This window comes from Anguilla rostrata, chromosome 7 (genome assembly GCF_018555375.3).
Source record: "Anguilla rostrata isolate EN2019 chromosome 7, ASM1855537v3, whole genome shotgun sequence".
Classification (NCBI taxonomy): Eukaryota; Metazoa; Chordata; class Actinopteri; order Anguilliformes; family Anguillidae; genus Anguilla; species Anguilla rostrata.
In genome coordinates, this window is record NC_057939.1 from 46,246,577 (window position 1) to 46,273,106 (window position 26,530).

General features: G+C 48.2%; 1 protein-coding gene across 3 annotated transcripts in view; it reads right to left on the reverse strand.

Moving 5' to 3' along the window:
- Positions 1 to 26,530, reverse strand: part of LOC135259856 (transcriptional enhancer factor TEF-3-like) — a 33,004-nt gene that overhangs the window by 2,759 nt on the left and 3,715 nt on the right. Inside the window, exons 2-11 of one of the 3 annotated variants that reach the window (XM_064344706.1) lie at positions 23,627 to 23,910; positions 12,850 to 12,914; positions 11,318 to 11,380; positions 7,974 to 8,027; positions 7,448 to 7,491; positions 6,569 to 6,630; positions 5,553 to 5,683; positions 5,154 to 5,327; positions 1,566 to 1,706; positions 1,016 to 1,168 (exon numbers count right to left, since the gene is read on the reverse strand). In XM_064344706.1, coding sequence (XP_064200776.1) covers positions 1,016 to 1,168; positions 1,566 to 1,706; positions 5,154 to 5,327; positions 5,553 to 5,683; positions 6,569 to 6,630; positions 7,448 to 7,491; positions 7,974 to 8,027; positions 11,318 to 11,380; positions 12,850 to 12,914; positions 23,627 to 23,633 — 894 coding nt within the window. In that variant the 5' untranslated portion in view covers positions 23,634 to 23,910. Of the gene's footprint in view, positions 1 to 1,015; positions 1,169 to 1,565; positions 1,707 to 5,153; positions 5,328 to 5,552; positions 5,684 to 6,568; positions 6,631 to 7,447; positions 7,492 to 7,973; positions 8,109 to 11,317; positions 11,381 to 12,849; positions 12,915 to 23,626; positions 23,911 to 26,530 lie in introns of all 3 variants that reach the window. The other 2 variants (XM_064344705.1, XM_064344704.1) reach the window with 2 other exon arrangements.

Below are 26,530 nucleotides of genomic sequence, written 5' to 3' on the forward strand. Positions count from 1 at the left end.
GACGCCGCGCTTGTTTGTCATTCTCTCCGTCTCGGTTAACGTGAGTCACTCCGTCTGGCTGACATACGGTCTCATTGTCTGCCGTGCGGAGGCTAGACGTGCCCCTTGTCCCCCCCGGATTCATAATCACACGCTGGGGAGGAGGAGGGCTCTGCAGGGTCGTCATGGTTACTGTTGGGCGCAGTCTACACAAAAATCACAATGGGCTCCCAAAACTCTTAATGCACTCGCTTTCTCAATCCGACTCTCTCTACGGGTCACAAGGTTCTAATGACAAAGCACAGAGCCAAATTAGACCTTTCCTGCTATAAAGACACCTTTGACAAATACAAATGGCCCTTCTGACTGGACCTTTTATTTGGAGCGGAAAAAACCCCTCCAGGCAGGGGACAGAAATTTGATGATGCGTGGCACCTTCTGTCTGAAAAGAATTTCCCTTTGACACACAGACATTTGCATTTAGCAGATACTCTTACATTGCTTTTACATACAATCCGCTTATTGCTGGATATTTACTGAAGCAATTCCGGTTAAGTAACTTGCTCAAGGGTACAGCGGCAAAGCCCTGCGTGGGATTTTAACGCACAGCTTTGGAGCGGCAAGGCCAGTTTCCTAGCCAATATGCTACACTGCTAACCAACTGTGTGATAGTGTGGTACCTGTAGGATAGTGAAGGTCTCTGTCACAGTGTACAGAGTACAAAAGAATTCTATTCTGTGAAGGTCTGTCACAATGTAAAGAGTCCGTAAGAATCCTTTTTCTGTGAAGGTCTCTGTTACAGTGTACAGTGTATATAGGAACGCTGTTCTGTGAAGGAAATACCACTGACATCATAGATTCTCTATAGCAACCAGATGGTCAGCTCCTGCAGTTACTTCTGTCCACCTTACCTAATCACCCTAGGATACTGAAAGTCCCGTGTTTGGTGTTACCTGCACGGCTGAGAGGTTCTCTAGCACAGTAAAGAATGCGTGTGAGAGCATAGAGCTGTGATTAAGGGGGACGCCTGCGTTACCTGCAGGATCGTGAAGTTCTCCAGCACGCTGTTCATCATGTACTTCTCCGGCAGGTGCTTGAGCTTGTGGATGAAGTTGATCATGTACTCGCACAGCGGCGAGCGGTGGATCCTGAACACGTAGCGGCCGTTCTCCAGCCTGGCGTACTCCGTCTGCGGAGACGCGGGAAACGCAGTGACGTTCACATCAAACGCATCAACTGAACACGCGGGGTCAACTGAAAATCGGACCCTGATTTCCAACTTCTGCTCTTCATCAATTTCATTAAAAGCCTCAGTCATTTTACCCATGATCCACAGCTGCAGGTGGCACATCAGTCTGTTCCCAAATCAAAGCACACAGTGGCCACGGCTGAATCAGCTTACTTGTGTACTACTTGAGTATACAAGTTGCTTACAAATTATATACCACTTGTATACTCAATAGTAGGCAAGTAAGCTGATTCAGACACAGCCAAAGTCCTGCATCTCTAACCACTCCCTGTGCCTTCAACCCCTAACCTTAACCATAAATTCTCCCAACTTCTATTTTTTCAAAACCCTGCCTTACCTCTACTTTTTCCACCACTTGTTTGCCGAAGGAGCAGACCTTCGTGGAGGACGTGATGATCATGTTCTCAGAGCTCTCGTACTGGCTGGACACACCATAGAAAGCATTGCTGTCATCATGGATGTTGGTGCTCAGGTCCGCCTGTGAAATAGGCCCCAGGGGAAACAAAAAACACAGGTTTCAGAAAGAGGCAGAGAAAGCATGTTTTAGAATAAAACACGGTTAGACATGGACACAATAAACCTCTTTCCATAACTTTGACTCAGACGAAAGCAAATGGAAAGATTTTTACATTTTCATTGTAGCAGTTTAGGAACTGGGCTTGTAACTCAAGAGATTGCAGGTTCAATTGCAATGTGTCACAGTCAATGAACAAGGTGCTTAACCAGAACTGCTTCAGTAATTATCCAGCTGTATAAATAGACAGCTTGTAAAACCATGATTTATTTAAGTGCCTTTGGGTAAAAGCATCTACAAATAGTTTCTCTTTATCTTGGTACAAGCAATGAGAAACATTTTTTCCTTTCTGATGTCACAAGAAAAAATATAAAAAAAACAATTCCCCGAGATTTGCCGGCGAAGAAGAGGAATCCAATTTCAGACGGGTCGAGATGACCCCTCCAAAAAACACTACCTCTTTCCTCGGACAGAACTGGGTTCACTCTCTCTCTAGGCTGCCAATCCAGCCCACTGCACACCCATGATGCTCTCTGTTTTTCACAGCTTTGTCGCCGATTGAACCCCCTCCCCCCCCACCGCCCAGTCTGATGGTGGGATATTGCAGTCCGGGGGCACGTGAGTCCAAGCCAATTAGGAGGGGGGAGGCGTCACCCAGATCATTAGATGGGACAGCCAGTCCGAGTTTACCAGCACCCCCCCCCGACGTTCTGCCTCGTATTTAATACAACCGAGCCGCCTCTTATTTCCCCCTCGCCCCCCCCCCCTACACCCCCCCAGTCCCGATTTAATTCCTCCATTTGTCTTCATCTCCTCGGCCCCTTAACCTTCCCCTCAACCCCTTCTCCCGCACTTTTAATGGCCTGCAAGGGAATTCATCCAATTACGAGCCAGATCCCACAATTTCCTAATCAAATCGCCCAGGCGAGGGCCCCTGTGTTACAATTCACAGCAGCCGGCCCAAATTGGATTCCCGGGGCACTTCAAAGACGGGGAACAATCTGTTAGGACAGCGCCCACCGGCGCAACTGGGGGAAGGCGGGGAGAGGCAGGCCGGGAAATTCAATCCAGAATGCCATCGCTTTGGAGGCCAGCCAGCCGCCTGTCAGCGCTGCCATGCCAACCCGCGCCTAAGGACCCCCGAAGGGCAGCCCGACGGTTTGCCTGCGCTGGAGAGAATTTTTCTCCCCCGCTCCATTTCGGAAAACACCTAAATCAGCTGCGGCGCAGGGGATGGGAGAAATGGGCTATCTTTGAGTCTCAGGGCTCTGTGGGAGGGGGGCTGGCTGCTGGTTTCGGGTTTGTATTAATTTATTTCAGTTTTTTAAAAAATATTTTGGTGTGTGAATTATACTGGAAAAATATACCATAAATCTGAAAAGTTGTGTGTATACACATGTGTATACACATGTGTATACATGTGCATGTGTGTGTTTGCGTGCATCTGTGTGCATGAATGTGTGCATGTGCATGCCAATATATGTGTGTGTGTGTGTGTGTTTGTGTGTATGCCTGTGTATGTGCGTGCATGCATGTGTGTGCATGCATGCGTGTGGGTGTGTGCATGCTTGTGTGTGTATGAGTGCCCGTGTGGGTGTGCGTGCATGCATGTGTGTGTGTAAGTGTGTGTGTGTGTGTGTGTGTGTGCGTGTGCGCGTGTGTGTTGGGGGGGTGGTACAGGCCAGGCCCCAGAGGAGGGGGACAGGTGTCCCGGCTCAGATTTCCCCTGTGAAAGAGAAGCCCTGCGGCTCTCCCTGTTCACATGATGTGCCCTCTGTACCCAGCACACCCACAGGGGCCAGAACGCAAACAGCCAGGGGCTATCTGCATAGTACAGGCCTGCTCTACAGTACAGGCCTGCTCCACAGCACAGCTGCTCTACAGTACTGCTGCTCCACAGCACAGCTGCTCTACAATACAGCCCTACTCCACAGTACAGCTGCTCTACAGTACAGGCCTGCTCCACAGTACAGCTGCTCTACAGTACAGCTGCTCCACAGTACAGCTGCTCTACAGTACTGCTGCTCCACAGTACAGCTGCTCTACAGTACAGCTGCTCCACAGTACAGCTGCTCTACAGTACTGCTGCTCCACAGTACAGCTGCTCTACAGTACTGCTGCTCTACAGCACTGCTGCTCCACAGTACAGCTGCTCTACAGTACAGCCCTACTCCACAGCACAGCTGCTCTATAGTACAGCCCTACTCCACAGCACAGCTGCTCTATAGTACTGCAGCTCCACAGTACAGTCTATTCTACAGTAAAGCTGCTTTACAGTACAGCTTCTCCACAGTACAGCTGTTCTACAGTATAGCTGCTCCACAGTACAGCTGTTCTACAGTACAGCTGCTCCACAGTACAGCTGTTCTACAGTACTGCTGCTCCACAGTACAGCTGCTCTACAGTATAGCTGCTCCACAGTACAGTCTATTCTACAGTACAGCTGCTCCACAGTACAGCTGTTCTACAGTACTGCTGCTCCACAGTACAGTCTATTCTACAGTACTGCTGCTCCACAGTACAGCTGCTCTACAGAACAACAGTACAGCTGCTCCACAGTACAGCTGTTCTACAGTACTGCTGCTCCACAGTACAGATGTTATACAGAACAACAGTACAGCTGCTCTACAGTACAGCCCTACTCCACAGTACAGGCTTCTTCACAATTCAGGCTGTTCCATGATACAGGCCTGCTCTGTAATACAGTCATGCTCCACAATACAGGCTTATTGTTACTATCTGCAATAAGGACCTACTTCATAGTAAGGGCTCACTATAAAATAAAACTGCACTGTAAAGTACAATCCTGCTCTGCAATAGGGCACAATAGAGAAGCCAGCAGCTGAGCTGAAACCTGAGGCACTCAAAGACCAGACACAATGACTAGCCAGCGTTTAGGTGTTAAGGTGTATGGTACAAGAGCAGGTTCCTCAGATCAGGGAAAGAGTTCACCTTTCACCGGCTGGATCCCCCACACTACTGTTTTGTCAGAACCACTGGGGGGCCACTAAGAGCTTTGCTCAGCATAAACTCACTTATTAAACTCAGCCCCCCTCCCCCCCACCACCCATTTCATAAATCTGCTTATGAGGTAAAATAATACGCCCACATTCCTAGAAGATACCCTGCTGGGCCAAACAAAAACAAGTATGAATGTCCTCAGAACTGGGCCCGTCCACTCAGTAGGGGGGTGAAGGGAGGGGGGGGGGGAGAGAGATGGATGTAGAGAGGTGAGAGACAGAGAGAGGGGGGGAAGAAGAGAGGGATGGGAGAGAGGGGGTGAGAGACAGAGAGAGAGGGAGGGAGAGGAAGAGAGGGATGAAAGAGAGGGGGGAGGAAGAGAGGATTGGAGAGAGAGGGAGAAAGACAGAGAGAGAGAGAGAGAGGTTACTGGACTCCAGTGTCTCTCACCCAGAATTTGACCAGGAAGAAGGCGTTGGCCGGGCCCTTCTCGAACAGCTCCTTCAGCCCCCCCTTCTTCTCGGGGAACTTATCGTAGATCTGCCGCACTTCCACGGCCTCCAGGTACGGGTCGGAGAAGGAGGGGTTGGACTGGCCGATGTGCACAAACAGGTGCTTGTTATACTGGGGGAAGAGAGCGCGGGTACAAGGGGGATTCAGACACAGGGGACACAGCACAGACACAGGGAATTCAAACAGGGGGCATACTGTGCAGTATAGGGACGACAGGTGCGAACACACAGGTGATTCAGGCAGGTGAATCAGGATCAGGCGTAGGATGCAGCATAAAGCCGGCTGCAGAGATCCAGGTGATTTAAGAGGTGCAGGACGGAGGAAGGAGAGACTCACAGTTTCGGGGTCCTGCTGGTGCTCCAGGAAGGCAGAGAACTCCAGCATGCGCAGCCTGGAGCTGGCGACGCTGCGTCCCTGCCAGGGGGGGGCGCCGGGGGCCATGGTCAGACCCGCTGTGCTCTCATAGCCTGCAGGGGCAGCGTCACAGGGCAGGGGTACAGAGAAAGGGGTATTGGGAGACATTTTTCACACTCCGGGTCTTAGAAAACTGAAATGATTAGAAACTATTTTAAAAAAGGCTAAATGCTGATGATTAATTATTTGTCCTGTCGTTACGATTTAGTCCAGACCTGTATTTTATTTGTTGAATTTTGACTTATATTGTTATATTGTGCAGCCTGCCAGGATTTGGCATGCAGGAGGATCCAAGTGATTTTTGGCAAGCACACGTTATTCATAAAACTGATACACAGTAACCAGCTCTGCAAAGCAATAGCCATTTATTCTATTAATCTTCAGGATCTTCTTTGGCATATCTCTGTATCCCACTCTACTGTAATGGCTACAGTAATAAATACATTTTAAGTTTTAAAAAAAAATTCATAATAATGCGTAATGAATACAGAAAAGGCCATTCAGCCCATCCACAGCAGGCTCATCGTTTAGCTGCAGTCTAGAGAGCATCCAGCAGTGGGTCATGCCTGGACTTGAACCCCCTCAGGGTCGCTCTCTCTACCACAAGGCCGGGTAAAGCTGCTCCATGCACTGACAGCTCTCTGCGTAAACAAACACTTCCTGGTATCCATGTGGAATTTACCTATCGCTAATTTCCACCGGTGCCCTCTTGTTCTACTGACAGACCTCAACCGGAGCAATCCTTTGTAGTTTACTTTGTTAAACCTTTTTTATAAATTAATCTAAATATCTTGGAATATGAAGCTATGTCATGAGACTGTTAATGAACCCATGTAAAATAGATCTTGATTTATTGATTCATTCATTGACTGACTGACTGACTGACTGACTGATGGTTAGATTGATTGACTGATTGATTGACTGTTTGATTGATTGACCTGTTATGGGAGGGGGTCCGGACGTCTGAATGCCGTAGTTCTGTGTGGAAAAGGGCTTGATGCTGCAGAGAGAAGAGAAAGTGAAGCTCAGTGTCCACAACCTTAACCTCAACACTTCCCTCAGAGCACCTGAACACACATACACACACATGCGCGCACGCGCACACACACACACACACACACACACGCCCACACCAACGACATTCCACTGGGATGATATTACACAAACATATAGATCTGTAAAACCCTAGTGTGAGAAATGTGTGAAAGAGAGAGGCAGAGCGGGAAAGAGAGAGAGCACACAGAGAGAGAGAGAGAAAGGGTGAGAGGGACAGGTAGTGTTGGATCTTAGGTCTGAATACGAGACCTTTGCTGGCCTTGAGACCAGCTCTAGGCACACACCTTGGTCTATTTACCAGCAGTACAGCTGCGCTACACACAATCCAATACCTTTAATGCCTTCCACTCAACGGCAGCTGTTCCAGCTTTTCCAGCTGTGCAACGGCTATGAAAGAGCATAAAGCATTTGTGCTGTAACCTCATTTAATGTTCTGAATGGACCCAGCCAGAGATTCAATAAACACACTGGCTGGCCTTCACCGTTAGGTCCAGAACCCCTAAACTCACAGAAAACAGAGAAAAAAAACGTGCATGCGTGCCTGCATGCGGGCGTGTGTCTGTGTGTGCGTGTGTGTGTGTGTGTGTGTGTGTGTGTGTGCATGTGTGTGTGTGTGTGCGTGTATGCGTGAGCCATTTCTGCTCCTCCCTCTGGAAAACAGACTTTGCTCAGGGTTTGTGTGACATGATGATTTCATTGTGAAAATGCGTTTTAGGAAACGCGCTGTTATTTATAACGATAGACGGATTTTATTGACTTACTCCTCCGGGCCAGTTGGCTGCGCTGGTAGAGTGCCATGCCAAAACTGCAGGCAAAAAGAAACACGTAATCCATTATTAACCTTACAGCACACACCAGATTACACCCAGAGACAGCCCAGGGACCAGCCAGAATTACACACATGAGCTGAGTTTCTACTGAAACTTCATAATGTTAGGACTGTAATCATTAACTAGCATAGAGGCCCCCTTTATCCAGAGAAATGTACAGCACATTTTCACATTCATTTATACAGCTGGACATTTGCAAGAGCAAGATTAAGTGCCTTGTTCAAAGGTATGGCTCCAGTGTCCCACCTGGAACTTGAACCCACAGCCTCCTGAAATACAGAAGCTCTACACCGCATTGCCCATGGTTTGTATGGCACATAATCATAATCATACACTCTGACAAATGAGCCTACCTCCTAAGCTCGGTAATAAAAGCTGCCCTGTATTAACTGAATATTATATAATCATGCAGCGCTGTAAGAGGGTATCGGTATTTGAGGCAGGCGCGGTTCCTCACCCCTGTGGCAGAGGGGTAGGCCGAGCGGGACAGTCCGTGCAGCGCCATCTTGTTCTGGAAGGCAGAGGCGGAGATGATCTGAGCAGAGGACATGCTGGCCATGCTCTGAAGGGCTTTGTCTTTGGCCACCTGGTCCTGAGGAGATACGGGGCGGGGACACAGACATGGGGTGGGGACATTGGGCAGGGAGAGGGGGTGGGGACATTGGGCGGGGACAGGGGAGTGGGGACAGGGGCGGGCAGGGAGGGGTGGGACAGGGGCGTGGATAGGTGCGGGGACAGGTGCAGGGAGAGCAGGCAGGGACAGGGGGCGGGGACAGGGGGCGGGGAGAGGGGGCGGAGAGCCGTCAGCACCGGCAGTGGCAAAGGCCCGTTCCTAAGAGTGCCTCATAATACTTTTTCTCTTCTTTTTTTTTTTTGTTACAGTGTAATCAGTAAGTATCATTTTACACACCCTGAAATCAGGAAGTATTCATACACACTGAAATGAGGAAGTACTTTTATGCAAGTTAAAACCAGGAAGAGTTTGCATTTTCACACCCAGACACCGGAATTACTGATGCATAGAACAGCTGTTCAGATCTCACAATCGCAGGAGAGACCTTAGAGTACTGAGACCAGGTCTAACACAGTACTGAAATACTACTGGTATAATAATACTGGTCCAAATACTACAGGTCAGGGCTCACTGAGAGGTCCAGAGAGGGGTAAAGGGAGGTCATGAGATGCAGTATTTATTAATAATATGATAAGTGGTTATATATAGTATGTGTATATCTGTACTGTGTGTTATGAATTTTCCATTGACATTTGCTTAAATTATTTAAATTCCACACGTGAGCTGGCTACATTTCATTAAGGGGGTGGGTCTCAGAAACGTGGGCTCTGAAATTTTGGGACCTGCTGCTAGTCGAGTCAAGTCTAGACAGCAAGTGTAATCACGAGTATATTTGGCGTGCACGGCCTGTCTCCCCAACATCAAAGTTTCTGATGCTCAAACGTCCTCTCCGTACTCAGCGGACTGTCCGTCCGCACGGCCAGGGCCCCTCGCGTAGCTACCCCAGCCTCGGCCAGACGCCGGGCCTCCTGGAACCCGGGGCCGCGTCGCTGTCAAGGGCGCTCGGGGCGAGAGTAAGGTTTTACTGCCTTGGCAGCGCGTCGCTGGCGCTGACAAGGAGACCAGCGCCCGCTTTCTGTCACGCCAAGGTCGCGGGGAGACACCGCGGGCACCGGTCAATGTGGGGTGCGAGTGTGTGTGTGTGTGTGTGAAAGAGAGGTGGAGGGACACAATGTGTCACTGAATATACCACATAAAAGAGAAGTTCTCCCTCACTGTTCTGATATATTTTGGCCGTTTTATTTTCACAGTCATTTCCAGAGGGACTCTCACCCGTAAACTTACTCCTGCAGTTCTGACGCACAGTCCATTTACACAGCAGGACGTTCTGCCGAAGGGGTTCGGGTTAAGGGCGTTTATTTAAAGGGCATTACAACAGGGCTTCCTCAGCTGGGGAATCGAACCCGTTACCTGTGAGTAACAAGCTCCAGCCCCCCCCAACCACTGCACCACACCGCTCTCAGGACAGGACCTCGCAAAAAAAAAAAAAAAAAAGTCCTGCTCCCCAGCGGGAGACTGAAACACCACGAGCTCCTCCGGCCCCCGGCTCCTCTCTGTTCCTGGAAAGGACGGTATTTAGAGGGGCCCTGACAGAGGATGCCCTGCGACTGACGCCCGGGGAGCGCTGGCAGCCGAGCCGGAATGGCCGCCGGCCAAAGCGATGGCCAAACGAGACACTTGACCTCACAAAGTGGAGACAGACACGGCAGACACAGATGGGCCAGGGGAGGGCTCCTCATATTTACCTTGCGGCATTTATAAAAACGCTCTTACCCTGAGCGACTTTCACAGCACACGCTCGATGAACGAAACCCAGGAATAAAACCTACAACCTCCAAGTTACAAAGCCACTTCCTTAAACTGCTCACAACATTCTGCACAGAGCTTCATTGCAGATCACATGTCCTTCCCTTTCGGTCACCCATATGTGTTTTTGGAAGATAAGAGGCACTCATTTTGACTTACAGTTGAAGGGTTCATTTCCTTAATTACCCATCATACACAGTCATTTTGCCCAGAATGAATTACTTACAGACTCACACTTAGGTTTTCTGATGCCTACCGTACACAAAGACTAGGCCATTCTGCTATGCCATAAAACTCTTATGTAACCAGCCCATTTCCATCCTTTCTCTTTTGCAGTCGACATTGGCTAGCCCATTCCTGGATGCAAAACAAAACTGACCTCACAACATTGTAATTTGGCATTTTTGTGATTTGTTTCTCCCTTCGAAATGCTACAGCAACGGCCCTGTGAAATTTTACTAGCTGGATGTGCTAAAAGGGTGCACAGCAAAAATAGCACTGAAAATAGCACAATATATTATAAACTAACTAGGTTCATTCATTTAAAACCATGTTGTGTCTGCTCTCTACAGTAAATTAGTGACTTGGAAATGCATTTAAAGTTGTGCAATATTTTATCAAAGCAACGGAAAATAAACATGTAAATGGACAAAGGTAGATTTCTCTTATTATGGCACTCACCAAATGCAAGGCCTGGAAAGAATTACACAGATAATTAATATGTTATGTGCAGTTTCATACCATGCACAAAAAAACTAGAATGTTCCTCAATATGATGTGTAGGGCTATAGGGAACAGCAGCTGACACAGGCAAAGCAGAGAGCCGGGAGTGTAGTTCACTAGGCCAGATGCGCTTTAAAAACAATATGCATCATAAGCCCTTGAAGAAATTCCTCGAAAAATTCTATGATTCCATTCCCGGAAAGGCATGATTAAGAGTCTGGATGCAGGTTAAAACGCGCAGCTCGCTACAGTTTAGCAAACAAGCGAAAGTGTGGAATTACCGCGAGAAGGCTAAAAGCATCCCTGCCCTGCACTGCTCAGCCATTCCATAAAAAACCCACAAAAATTTCACAGAACAACCAGGCACTCACATCAGTGTTTTTTTAGGCTCAATATTTAATCTCCTTTCCACTGAAGCCAAAACATTCCAAAATGATGCACCACGTTAATAGTTGGGTGTGGTCAAGAACCACAACAATGGTAATGTACTTGGACACACCTCATTATGAATATTAATAAAGCACGAGGTGGTTTCTGTCATCAGCCAGAGCCTGCTGCAGTTGGGAGGTAGAGAAGGAAGAAGGGGTGCAGGAGCTGGCCAGCTTCTCACAGCCCACAGCCCACAGCCCATAGCCCCGCCTACCCATCCAGCAGAGGACACAACCCCCCCCCATCCCATCCCTCCTCCCTCAGCGCACCTTCAGCTTCACCTGGATCTCCCTGGCCTTCCGCCGGGCGAGCACCTGGATGTGGCTGGACACCTGTGGAGGAGGAACGAGGGTCACCCACAGCAGAGAACCACCCTGTGAATGAGTTCTGCTTGCGCACACAGCTTTTTCCACTTCCAATCGCAAAAATACAACACAGTCGTATTTATTTTAAAGGCCAGTAGGTGTCTCTCTTTCTCCTGATACTCCCAGAAATGTAGGCAATTTCCCCAAGCAGTTTCCAAACCTGAAAATTGTGTACCAGGTTCCCCACTATCTCCTGTAGCAGTACCTACATTATAATAAAATGCTCAATGGTACTTAAAAGTCCCATGCAAAGGTTTAAAATTAAAACAAGCTGATAACATTACAATAAAAATGAACATCACAACAGTACGTGTTATATCACAATATTACACTTCTAACAAAGCATTTTTTGAGGATTAACAATTATTACATACTTTAAATGAAAAAACGCGCTGATAATAAATTAATAACGAATAATAATAAATCCACTACAGCACAATTTCTGACAATTATACTTCCTAAGAAGACATCTCACAGGCCCCTGTAGTATGCCCGGCCCAACCGTGGAATTCCGAAATGGTGGCGCGTGGAAGGAGTTCGGGTCAGACACAAGATACATACTAAGAAAATATCTAACTGTAATACTTTCCATTGGCGGTCACACCAGTTATATTAAACACTGTATTTGTTGCACACAGCGGTCTGGCCTCGTTGCGCATGCAGTTGTTTTGGCATATGTCAGAAAACCATTTGAATTTCACATTTGGAGATATCTGGTTACGATTTTAGTAATGGCTAGGTCGTATTAAATGTATTCGCTCGTTATAGACCGTGGGGGCAGAGAGTTTTGGGAACCCCACGCCCAACAGCACGTGTTATCCACTTTGGGGATCAGCGCGTAACAACCAGCTGATCCATAACCCGATATTTTAAGAGGACGGAATTAATGCTGGCGATAAAGAGGACCCTGTCGCACCACACTGATATTAAATTCCATAGCCCGTATTCAATAACAAACGACACCCCTGTTTTTCCGCGCCCTATTTCCGTGGTTATTATTCTAACACGTTGACTCGAGCCACACAAGGTGGGCACGGGTTTATTCCGACATCCAATCCTGCCGCATCTGTGCTTCTCGCCGGCGTAAATCACCCCCGGAGTTCGCCTTGGCTTTCACTGCGGAGCGGCTCGGCTTTACACGGAGTTACACCCTTGTCATTGTCGGTTTCGTTGCGTCTCTTTTACCTCTTTCATTGTAACTCTCTTTCCTATTCGTTGTTCAAAAAGATTTTCAGTTTTTTTCTTTTTCTATTTTATTATTTATATACCATTATTGTATTATTTCTTATATATTTCTTGTAATGTTCGTGTTTTTTTTTAGATCACCTTACATAAATTTTAAATTTCCTACATGCAATCATTTGAGTGCGCATTTTGGTAAGCGTGCACATTTTGCTTCTGTAAATCTGAAGCGCAGACGTCCGCGAGCTTCTCACCTGCTTCCTGGTTCGCGTCTTCCCCGTTCTCAGCTTTATATACCTGGCGATCAGCTCGTTTCGTCCTGAAAGAGGCGCACACAAAACAAAGGAGTCTTACTAGTCAAGTCTCCTTTTCTTCGGGAGATTCACGGGGTAAATTTCAGCCACGTAATCAACAGACAAAGATCCCTTGGTAGAGTTACAAATACAGGAGCACATGAGGTGACCAAACTCCTACTCAACCTTTTGCTTTCAAGAATAGAACCTACAAAATTAAATTATAAATCCATCTCATGTTGGTCAATTGCAGCAACAATTTAACCAGTGTTAAGCTATAAGTATAAGTAATAACCATTACAAAAAGAATGATGAAAAAGTTTTTTTACGAGATGGTTATTCAACACAAGCGAATGACAGGTATGAGAATATGACTCTTTTAACAACACTAAATATAAATGTTCGTGGAGGGAAAGTAAGCTGTGAATGCTTGGCTTGGTAAATTAGATGAGGGACCGGAAAGTGCGTGTGTGCGTGTGTGTGCATGCATGTGTGTGAGTGCATATGTGTGTGTGTGTGTGTGCGCGCGCGTGTGTCTGCATGTGCAGGTGTTTGTCTTTCTGTGTGTGCGTATGTGTGTGTGTTTGGGTGTGTAGGTGTGTGTGTATGTGTGCACATGTGTCTGCGTGTGTAGGTGTGTGTGCGTGTATGCGTGCGTGTGTGCCTGGTGTTGTGTCAGTGTGTGTGTGATGAGTGTGTCTGCTTGCGCATGCGTTTGTGCGCACATGTGTGTCTGCGTGTGCGTGTGTGAGTGCATGTGTGTGTGTGTGCGTATGTGTGTGCGAGCGTGCGCGTGTGTGCGTGCGTGCTTGCGTATGTGTGTGCAGGTGTCTATGTGTGTGTGTATGTGCATGCGTGTGTGTGTGTGCATGTGTGTGTGTGTGTGTGCAGGGCAGGACAGGGCAGGGTGTTCTGAGGTACACTGGTGACAGACAGGGACACACAGAGGCAGAGAGCAGGTGAGCGGTGTGGCCGTGTGATCCCGGGTCGCCCTGAGAGGAGGCCTCCAGCCCGGCCGAGCCCAGCGCGGACGGGGACCTGGCACCCGGAGAGCCTCCTGGCAGCTGGCCTGTGTGTCAATGTTTATAGAGCATGCCTTTACGCCCGCACTAAATCACTGGCCCGCGCCCCGGCCTGGGCTCTGGTTACAGGGCAGGGAGGTGGCGGGACGGACGAGCATGTGGTCAAAGTAGCCCCGACCCAACCCCGTCGCCAGCCGCGCATCTTCCCAAAAACGATGCCCTTGCCCCGGTCGCGCTCCACCGCCGGCCCCCACAGGACGTCAGGGCCCGGGGGGGGGGGCGGTGATTCTGAAGGAGATGAAAGGGTGTGAGGCCGTGAGGGTGCAAGGCGAACTCTGTGACACCTCTTTCACACGTCCCTCTCTCCCTCTCTTCCCTCCATGGGGAGCGGGCTATTGCCCAGGGTGACGGGAGAGGCCCCCCTCGCACCACAGGAACAAGCAGCGTGAAGCCTTCCTCAAATAAGGGTGAAGAAGCTGAAAAAACACAATCTCTGCAGCGTGGCAGCCAATCAGAGTCAGGGGAGTGATCCCAGACAATCAGAGGCAAAAGAGTTATCCCAGCCAATCACAGAGGGGAGTGACCCCAGCCAGCCACAGGCAGATGAGTTATCCCAGTCAAGGGATAACTTTCAGAAGAAGCTTTCTTCAGAAGCTTTCCTCAAACAAGGGTGAAGAAGCTGAAAAAACACAATCTCTGCAGTGTGGTAGCCAATCAGAGTCAGGGAAGTGATCCTGGCCAATCACAGACAGGGGAGTGATCCCAGCCGATCACAGAGAGGGGAGTGATCATAGCCAATTACAAATAGTTGAGTGATCCAAGCCAATCACAGACAAGTGAGTGATCCCAGCAGATCACAGATAGGTGAGTAATCCCAGCCAATAACAAGCAAGGGAGTGGTCCCAGCCAATCACAGACAGGGGAGTAATCCCAGCCAATCACAGCCAGGGGAGTGATCCCAGAACACCCAGAGCCAGTAAATAAAACCGATCAAATTCACCTGAGAACTCAAAACATTCCCTTCAAAGCTTCCCCATTGGCAATTTGCTGTTCTGTGGTACCCACGTATAATTTTCCATTTCTCTATAATCAAAAAAAACCCTGAAATAAGCACAAAATCACGCAAAAGACTTCTTGGCCCCTTGTTGTCATGTTAAACTAAAAACAACAAAATGTCTGACTTCAGGAAGTGCTTCAAACTTCTCCAGCCTCAGACTCTTCATGGACTGCTGAGGACACTGAAGCCTAGCTGTGTCTCTCTGCCTCCACGCAGAAAATAAATGACACAAATGCGACTTCCTGCTTCGCTGGCCCCGCATACGCCTCGCCGAAGAGACGGCTGGTTCCCCCTATTGTGTCTGACTTTAATTAGCTGGGCTGCTGTCCTCTCCTCTCTTCGAGCCTATCAAGCCTTCCCCTCTCCTCCCCTCCACATCTTCCTTTGTGTTCGTTCTCATTTGACTTTTTTTCTCTTTTTTTTTTTTTGGTAATGAACCGTCGAGCGTTGGCTTTTTATCGGACTTCGCACCCGCTCTGCAATCATTGGGAAAATGTGCATGCGTATTTTCCAGTTGCTTTCAATCAATTTTTTTTTTTTTGGTTTTTAAAAAGTTTTAGGAGTTAATTTTTTTCACCACATTTAGCGTTTCTCTAGACACAGACTGTACTGCTGAAAGTTAATGGAGGTTGCTGCTCAATATGCAATATGTACGGTAAGATTTACAGCACATTCTGTTTCAGAATGGAAATATATAATCTTCAAAATTACCTTCTGGTGTCAAGTCAGGTCAATTCTAATATTACCTACAGATTATTCTCTCCTTCTCTCTTATGATCAGATGTTTTTTTTCCTGAGTATTGGTCTTGATTTGCCCATAAAGTATTTACAAAACAATTATATTTTCCCACTGCATGACCTCTCAACATTGTTAATACTTGGATTGCCAATGAGTCTCAGATAATTAACTAAATAAATACAATAATTTTTAAGTTCTCTTCTAACTTCTGACACTCCTCTTCCAGCCACAAGCCAAGCACCTTAGATAATTTAGCATAGTTGGGTATGGAAGCTTACTAGACCACAGGAATGTTCAGAAATCATGCAAGCTCATGTACAGACACTTTGCAGGCCCACTGATGGCCTGTTAAATGCTTGGTCTTTACATGTTCAGGACCGACAGTTCACCATTCCAAGAACACTGAAGCTAGAATTCATGTACCAAGTTCTGCCATCAAGTTGAGGGAAGGAGTCGAGTCACACAACCATGAAATCACAAAGAAGCTGGAAGAGATCAGAACTCTTGCTCCATTTTGATGTCACAGTTATGCACGTTTGACATCACCAAGGAGCTGAGCTCTCAAAGCTCTGAGAGAGGACAAGCAGTCAAGGCCATATGAAGCCCCCCCCCCCCCCCGTCTAATCACACCCCCTCAGGGTCAGATAAAGGTCAGCCGGCTGATTTTGCAGGTGGTGCCGGGCGGGGCCAGGGCAGTGTCATGCGCGGGTGACCCATCCACCCCCCACCCCACCCCCCAGGGTCCCGGCCTGTAATAAATCAGCTCCTCCCAGCATGCCCTGCTCTTCCCCTGGCCCTGGACAGCCTGGACTATGCTATCCTCCCCGGCACATTCCACGCATTCCAGCACTCTGACTGCGCAGTGCAGTGCTTGCATCTGCTGCTGTACACAAAGGGGGGGGGGGAGAGGGGGATGGGGGAGGGGGGGGGGGGGCAGTCACAGCGCAGGCTAACACATGGCCTTAGTGCACAGAGGTGTCCAGCTTACTGAACAGCCAAACCTGAGAGGCCTTGGGGCTGGTCAGAGGGGAATCTTTGCAAACTGTTGTTAATGTGGAAAGATGATCTAATACCCCACACACCTGCTGATTGGATGAAAAAAAAAGGCTCTTCAGTAGGCCCCCAGCTGGGACACATGCAGTTTGGGTGGATGTGGACTCTATTTCTTTAACCATTCTATAAGTTAATTCAGTTCTCATATACAATAACAGGCCAACAAAATAGCCAAACCACAGCAATACAAGGCGGATGCATAAAACACAACTCAGAGAAACCACATTTGTACAAACTGCCTCAGCATGTAGTATACATTCTGAAATGGAGCTGGGCACACAGCACAGTTCTACTGTATGAATTTCCCTTCAGGGATAATAAAGCTGAACTTGAACTTGAACATAGAGTGCAGCATTCAATTGAAATATGGATATGGACAAATGATCTCTGAACTGTAATTTATGACTCTACAACTTAGTTCATGCTCTCTTCTCAGGAGTACACAGAACTACACTGACACACAAACACATATACTCACATACGCACACACAGTACTGGTGCTTGCTAAACAAAGGCTCAGTAACACACAAGGATAGGCCCATCCCTGTCACAAACATTTATGCCGGCCACTGAGCCTCCTCCTCCTGCTCCACCTCCTCCTCCTCCTCCTCCTCCACCACCGCTGCACATGTTCCCTTCACTCTGAGGAGAAAACAAAGGTCACATTTACCAGGTGGAATCTATTGGTTGTGTGCGATTTCCCCTCCGAAACCCCAGAGACAGGGTTCCCAGCGGGCCCATCTCAACCCGGCCAGCAATCGCCTGTCCAGCGCACACAGGACTCCATGACACCCTCTCTTTTTCTCTCTCTCTCTCTCTCATGCTCACTTTTGCACACTCACTCCATCCATCTTTCTCTCTCAATTGCATTATTTCCATCACAAAAGAACCTGTGTTGGTAGAGCAGTAAACACACAGATGACAGTGACTATCTGTCGCTCGGAAATCCAAGTTCTCTCTCCCTTCCTCTCCCTCGTGGTCTGTCTCTGCCAGCTCTTTCCCTCCCTGCCATGACTTCAGCCTGGTGCAGGAGACACCTGACGGGCAGGTATTCCACTTTGCTTTTGGGGGTAAAAACAACAATAATTTCCTGACACATCCACAAAGTCACTGTCTGGTGGAGCATTACTCATAGAAGGCATTCCTACAGAAATAACCAGAGCGGCCTCAGGCTGTCAGTCCATGCAAACAATGCACATCTGTACCCCGATTCCCCAGTGGGGTGCTGCAGTTGTACCTTTGAACAAAGGCCCTCGATCTGAATTGCACAGACATCAATACTACAGGGCTCTTCAGTGCTCCCATTTTAGGAGCATTAGCCCCTGAATACAGGAAGAATAACTGGAAACATAATTTAGGAGCACTTCTACTAATTGGGATGCAATACTGTGCTCCTAAAATTTTCAATTTAGGAGCACGTCTGCTCCTTGATAAATAAATAAAAAAATGCCAGCGTAGAGCCCTGTAAATATCCACCAGTATAAAAGGACTGCAATTGAAAAAGTAAGATTGCAAACCCATGCCAGATACAAACATCTGCTAAATTCCTAAAGGCAGGACGTAAATGTAATGAGAAGAAAAAACAACAACATCAAACGGCCAGGGCAGCATCAAAGGTGACGGGCGGCGTTAGCTTGGGGGCCTAGCGGGGGATTTATGTGCCACACCTGGGAGACCAACAGAAGGGGCTGGATAGCAGGGGGAAGGTCATCATTTTTCCTAAAAGTCCTGGCGCTGCCCACATGTGCAGCCGGGGGTCAGGATTTAGGATAGGGTTGCTGGCCCGGGGCTAGGGTTACCGCCCCGCACATGTGACCGTAAACTTCTGAGCCTCCGAAGGGGTTTGGGCGTCGGGCCCCGACACCCCCCTCTTAACCGCCCGTGAAATTAGGCGGGACCCCGCATCCACATACAAAAAACCACTGGACACGGCTGCATTGGAAAGACGGAATCTTCCTTCAAAATGCTGGAATTCCCCATTTAAAAAAAAAAAAAGGTGGGAAAAAATCGTTCTCGGAATAAGTCTCAAGGCAAGTGCCGTTGCATAAGAAGTCCAGAATATTCCGTCAGAACTCTGGAAAATGCGTCTCCAGGATACAAGAACAACAGTATACATTTCCAAACATAAAACACTCAATCAAACCTAATTGAATGGACACAAAATTGAATCTCTCGCCTCACTGGTAAAATTAGCACCTTTGTGAGGGGAAGCGCGCTTTTCCATTCGCTTGCCGCCTGCGTCTGATACTTAATGTCCGCTCCGTGACCTCAATGAGGAGATGTTTTCCTCCGCGGAGTCTCCACGTTTACAGTACCGTCTCGGCAAGTTTCGGGAGAAAAGCGACGGAAAGAAAGTTACAGTTGTGTTTGCTTGAATGAGAAAAAAAAATGCCTGAGAGAATTTGTAAACCTGTCAACAGTGCAAACGTGGCGATTTTTCATTTCGGAGCAATTTATCAGATCAGACACCAGGACACAGAGCAGGAGCAGGTGTTGGACGGCACTTAGTTATTTAATTAAAATGTGATAATAAGCCAGCTATTTTAAATAAGCACACCCCACCGCGAAGCCAGAAACAGCCAGTAGGCTGATATAGTGATGTGTCCTTACAAGCAGCACTGATTGGTTTAATCAAAATATAGCAAATAACCGCATAAAGAGCACACATGGAAAACCCAGAGTGGGACAGGGGGACCAGGAAGAGATCATTTTTAGACGTTCCCTTACACCATTACCTTAACCTGCTAAAACACTTCCACCCTCTTGTGTCTGATGTTTCCAATATACATCCACCTCCATATTTCCACTTTCATCTCCTCTTTGCCTCCCCTTGGTTGTTGTCCTAATGGTTGGTGGGGTGAGCGGGTGGTTAACAAATTTATCCTCACAAACAGGTAACATCTTGAACCTGCATGGACTCCAAGTTCAAATTCAAATGTAAATTCAAGTTCATTGTAGGCCTACATCATTTCAAATAAAAATATTACAAAAAAAAAAAACTATTTCATATCGTGATACCCGATATTTATAATTATATTGCACGTTTGTATCTTGCGCAATTGTCTATTCGTTGGTCTTCTTTGCTAATAAATATGAACATCATATTTCGTATTGCTTCAGGGACCACGCAGCCGAGGAGGCAACGCTAATTTCTGAATCGCATAAAGCACGCTCGAGAGCTGACATCAAGAAAGAAATCAATTCCTCGGTGCGGCCGCGGCTCGGGTTGGCTTCGCCTGTTGCGGCGGAGAAGTCGCGGTAGCCGAGCAATGTTTTCCTTGGCAACGGCTGTCGAATCTCAGACCACTGTACAAAAGTACAGCAATAAACAGAGGGATTTGTAACGCGAGGGAGATTATCGTTAAAATGATTGATGCGCACTCTTAACAATAACGCAGGAATGCTATGAATGCGAACGAAACGTGCGACAGAGGCATTCCTTCCTCATCGGGAATTCTACGGCGAACGGAACGGGAAATCATTAGATATGACAATTCCTGATACAGTTACAATGGAGAAACTTTAGAAACTCGTTTTAGGCTGCATTCATGTCTGCGTACAGACATAGTTGTAATGTTTCATTTAAGTGGATATTTTCTTTTGTTTGTTTTGGCTTTTTAACTTGCCCAAACCTTTCAATATAAATTTAGGAAAAACTTATTTTTTCAGTTTTCTTCAAATACCGGATTTTAAAAAGTCACATTTCCTCCTTCACTGTTAAATTTTTTTGATTTAGATGTGATTTTTTATTTTTTTTTTAATTTAAGAAGGGATGCTCTTATTTGAAAAGGCAAACTGCGTAAACCACAAGACATAAAAATAAATAAATTTTAAAAAACAAAAGCCATTTGCAAACTGATCTGAAATTATCGAGAAGTAATCAGCTGAACCATCGGTTTGTCATATTGGAACAGAAGATGGTGAAAAAGGATTTCATGAGAAGACACAATCCCAACACATCCCAACCAACATGAGAAACAGGGGCTGTCGCCTGGAATACTGGTTTTTCCAACACATACTTACAACATGAACACACTGCATCACAAAAATAACCATCTGATCACCAAAGTTCCTCCAAATGCCAAATTAGACGACAACAATTCAGAATACAAGCCTGTCCTTCACATGGGCCTTGCAGGCTTTGCGGACACGGAAAAAACAGTGCCGCTGTTGTCCTGATCGTTTCCACACCCTGCGGGATGGAAGCTCTGTCTCCGCTCCTATTCCCCGTCCGCTGTTTGCTAACGGGGTGGAGCTACAGCTACGGCCTGTGTTCCCACCAACAAACAAACCTGACCTCCCTCCATAAACACCTGCCATTTTGCCTGCAAATTCGCCATGCTGAAAAGTGAATCACTGCAGAATAAAATTAATGGACGTAAGTAGTGGTATCGTTTTATCAACATGTGACGTTTCCACCAGCAAGCTGGTTTTGCTGAAAGTTTCGTGAAGTGAAGCTGTTTCTGCAGTGCAGTTATGCATGCCGACTGAGGAAATGTGCAGCATGCGTAGGCCTGTGATCTGGTGCATAAACTGCATCTGTCACGCCTGCAGACACTGCGACCTCCATCTCCATGTTGTTTGTGTCCTGCAAACCCTCAGAATGATCTCACAGGGTTGATTTTACACACGACAGAGCACGTAAGCATTTGGTAAAAGATTTAGCAAACAAGGAAGGGATTTTTTTTTTCAAAGGACTTGCGGTGGCTTAGGCCCTGAAGCGTAAGCTCGACAAGTCCCACCCTTCCTGATCTTTGATTGGTTACTGAGCATGTGACACGCAGTCACTTGGTACACAGAACAGATCTGAGCTCATTCTCAAAGTTCCCTCAGGGTGTTGAAGTCCAGGCTTGGGACAGCGTTGGATGCTCTCTAGTTTGTGGGGAATGGTGAGCCAAGAGGGATTCAATGGCCTGTTCTCCTATGTATTCTCTTTTCCTATGCTAAACAAGGCTTCTTACATACGATAACTAGCACTGACTGGCTGAACATGCAGAACGGTGCTACTCAACTCTAGGTCCCACAGGCCGCAGTGCGTGTAGTATCTGCTCCAACCATTCGCTACACTTCACGACTGAGTTTACTTTCTGAAAGGGGCGGTCATACACAATACAGTGCGGCCCACAGAACCTGGAGTCGAGCAGCGCTGATGTGGAACAACCGCAAGCAGGCGAAGCGTAGCGGAACCCGTGCTAACGCAAGCCGGTGTGGGGTGTTTCACCTCCATGTGATAAATGGGCGAGGGCTGGAGGGGCTGGGGTAACGCTAGGAGCAGCTGAAGGTGAGCTGAAAGGCAGACGGACTTACTGACAGACTGACGGACAGGGGGACTGACCTCGTTTCTGCCAGGGGGTGGCGAGGGGTGGAGGGGTTGGGGTTTGGGGGGGGGCGGGCAGGCTGGCAGTGGGAAGTTGGGGGGGGCTGGTAAATCACAGGAATAGCAGGGAATGGAGTGAGAAGCATAAAGACATACAACAGTGACAGGTGTGGAGTATACTCACACACACACACAAACACACATGCACGCACATGCACACTCTCTCTCTCAGACACACACACAGACACAGTCATACACACACACACTCACACACACTCTCACACACCCATACAGACACACTCACACTCACACACACGCTCTTTCACACTCTCACACACACACACACACTTGCACACACACACCGCCAGGCCCTGCTGTCAGGCAAGGCGCACGGCACCACAAGTACCTCTGTGTTTATTTGTTTCCCACCCCACTGCCACCCCCCCCCCCTTTCCCAACACGCTCAAAGGGTAAACGTCTATTCTGGTGTAGAGTTACATCAGCGCAGGCCTTGAACCTGACTCTCAGCATGCATGCCATTCCTGACGAGCTGTGACAGCCTCCCCGGCTGGCTCGCTCGCTCCCCACTGAACCCCCATAACCCCCCCTTCCCCCCCCACCCCACCTCCCTGTGGAGGAAGATCACACCTGCCCCCTTCTCCACCACCTGCCCCCCAGCCCCATTATTGCAGGCTTCATACGGCTTTGAGCCAATCACAGGCCCCCCTCTGACAGACAGTTTACTCTGCTGTACGGCCTAAACTCCGCCCACACTAAGCGCAACGTCCAACCATCTCCCCGCCCTGCGTCCACTGTCCAAATTCAATAAACTATTTTGAATTTACTACTGTACGCACGCGCACACACACTACCATCACCAGAGCCAGCGATAAGTAAAGGTACAATCAAATCTGTGCCATCGTAAAGCAACATACAACAAGACCAGCAAAACAGCCAATCAACAGTGTTTAACGTGCCTTTAAAGGAAGAATGGACTCAAATATGCATTTGCAGCTTTTAATACAAACACCCAGAGAATATCAGCTGTAAATATCCTGCTCGTCAACAGAGCACTCTTAAAATATTTAAAATGATAACACCAAAAGAACTTTGTACGACTAACGCCACTTCCACACATTTTCAACACTGGAGTCACAGACTTTCCCACCCAGTTCTCTGCACTGAATCATCTTGCAAGAACCAGCCTCTCATTGGTGGACAGGACAGGCATGCTTGCCTCTCATAGGTGGACGGGCGTGTTTCTTTTTACCTGAAATAATTATTTGAACCAGGTCTGGATATTAGGAGAATAACTGTATTTAATATTGTAACGGTATTGTATCCTATAGAGTGGAAGGTGGGGGGAAGAAGATATTGGGACAGGAGTGGATGTTTTTTGGGGGTGTTATGGGGTGATATTGGGTCAGGGAGGAGGAGAGGGGACGGGGGCTGAGGCGTTCTGTGTGCGGGGGTTTGGGAGTTTGGGGGTGGAGACGGGGCTGAGGCGTTCTGCGTGCGGGGGGTTGGGAGTTTGGGGGGTGGAGGCGTACCGTACATCTTTCCCTCGTCGGAGAGGATGATCTTGCGGCGGCCGCAGGGGGGGTAGATGGCCAGCGCCTCCTGGAAGCTCTGCTCGATGTCGGGGCTCCACACCCCCTCCGCATCGTTCTCCAGCGGCTTCTCCAGCGCCTCGCTCACGTCCTCCCGCCCGCCCCCCGGGGAGGGGGGAGGAACCCACTCCGCAGACGTGGTGGGGGGCTGGGGGGGCCCTCAGGATTTAGGGATGGGGAGGTGGTTGGGGGTGGGGGGTGGGGGTGGAGCCAGCTGTGAGCACCTGGAGAAAGCACACCCATACAAAGGCGAGGTCAAATCAGTGCCATCATAGATCTGTGCGCCACACAGCCTGCAGGACTTGCACATCAACCCAAGATTCCAGTGGGATTGATGTTATGCGGGTGAACAGACAGTGATGAGGTTCTCTAAAAAAACACCCAGGTCAGATTAACACTTAACTCAACACTGTAATAACACCCAGGTCAGATTCATGCTTAACCCAACACTGTAAAAGCACCTAGGCCGGATTAATACTTAACACAACAGTATGAAATACCCAGGCCAGATTAAAATACACCCAGGTAAGTGAAATTATTGTTAGTCCAGATTGAATTGTCAACTGGCCTCTGTAAGGGTTGAATACGACAGTTGCCCTACCACAAAAGACCAAATTTGATTTTGTTGATATTGTTGGCAAAACACTGACCCTTGTTTGGCCAGGAAATTCCTGATTGTGATGAATATTCATGTTGTAAGCCATAACAGTCCCAGATTTTCTGACCGAGAGACTGACCAATAGGGTTAAATAACGAAAGCTCTTAATTCAAGTGACCCCCATCCCCGACCTCCCCTGCCCCCTGCCCCTTGCCCCCAGAAGTTGCCCCCATGGGCCACTTGCAGCTGCCTGTGCTCCGAGTCTGGCTAATCCCCCAGCTGCTGCAGCAGTCAGAAGCACATTCAAAATGAAAACAAAACAGCTGCACCAGACCAGCCCGTGTGCCTGTACCAAAACTCTGGCTCTGAAGGGCTAGCAAGCCACTTCAGCGCCCCTCATCCCTCCAAACCAAGGCCCAGTGTGAGTGTTTGTGAGGTTGGGGTGGGGGGGGGGGACTCTGAAGTGGCTCACTAGCCCTCTGAACACAATCTCCTCTAATCAGGTCTGGAATGTGGACCTCGGAAACACACTCCTTAAAAAAAACAATAACAGCAAAGGTTTGGAATTGGAACCACTGCAAGTAAAAGTTCTGTGAATGAAAGAACCAAATTTTCTTTCTGGGTTCTTTCCCACAATTTCCTCCCAATTTAAATGTCTTGTATTCCGAATTTGGAATCACCAATGCAGCCCTGGACTCTATAACACCCTACAAGCTACACAGTACTACAGGAGAGCCAGAGACTATTTCACACCCTACAGGCCACACGGCACTATAGGAAAGCCAGTGCCTATTTCCCCAGACAGTTTGAAGATGGATGCAGAGGGATGACAGAAGTTGTTAAACGTCGGCACTTCAGGGGCCTCTGGGAATTTGAGTGCACAGCTGCACAACACAGTGTGCTCTGTACTTGGCCCAAAACCTGTTGCCCCATACCCTGTTGCATGCTCCCACGCGCCCCCCCCCCCCCCCACGCCCCTCTGCCATTCCTAGGCAGATAATGGGACCCACATGCTCCCCGATCCTGGAAAAAATCTGCTGTTTTCGGAGAGCCCTGGGAATCACAAATCTCCAGTACGGGACAGGTCGTTTCTCTGGGTCTCCTTGGATACAGAGAGCAGCTCTCAACATCAACCAGAGGTCAAATTTTAGCTCAAGGCAAGTTCACCTTTAGGGAATTAGCCGAAGGTAATTTCTGCACTGATATCAGGACTTTGTTTTTTTTCTTAAATTTTTTTAACAAGATTTCAATGCATGGGATACAGAAGGTTGCCAGGTCATGTGGTAGAGGCAAGACCTTCAGACTGTTCAGTTCCAAGCCTGATACAGAGTTGGATAATCTAGTCTGCAGGTAAATGAGGAGCCTGGATGGATTGAACGGACTCTTTATTATGCCTTCTTATGTTCTAAATGAGCTGAATGGCCTTTTCTCCTCATTATGTATTCTTATGCTTTATACGGGCTGAATGGCCTGTTCTCTTCATTATGCATTCTTAAGTTCTTATGTTCTAGATGGGCAGAATGGCCTATTCTCATTATGTATTCTTATGTTCTTCTGTTCTACATGGGCTGAACAGCCTGTTCTCCTCATTATGTATCCTTACAGTATGTTCTTATGTTCTAGCTGGGCTGAATGGCCTTTTCCTCTCATTGTGTATCCTTGTGTTTTTTTTATGTTCCAGGTGGGCCGAATGGCCCGTTCTCATGCACGCTCCTGTTAAATCTTGCTGTAAATGTAACTAACCGCCCTGGCGATGCAGGCGTCTCTGTGGAACCCGCACACCCTCACAGATAGGTGTTTGGGGAGGGAGGATTTCTGAGACGCGGACAGGGCAGGGCAGGGCGAGGCAAGGCCCACAGGGAATTCTTTGTTTCCCGGGCCGCACACACATCCCGGGATTATCCTCACTTCGGCGGCGGTGCCGGAGGAATTCCGGCGATGCGGGAAGAGCGCGGCGGATTCCTCAGACAGCCCGCGACGCGCACGCACCCCCGAAAACGCTGATTGCCGGGAATCCGCGCCGTAATGACTTGACGGGTAAACGGCGGTCTGCTAACGTTTAAGTTCCACCGCTCTGTGGCTGCGGAACAAGCCGAGAAGTCCACTGAGGACAGACTGGAGCTCCACAGCTGTGCACTTTCACACAGGTTACAATGCTCGGTCAGAGCTGCTTCAGTATATAGCGAATGGACTGAACAGGATGGTAAATACATGTAGCTTTGGATCAGGGCATGTACTAGGGAAAT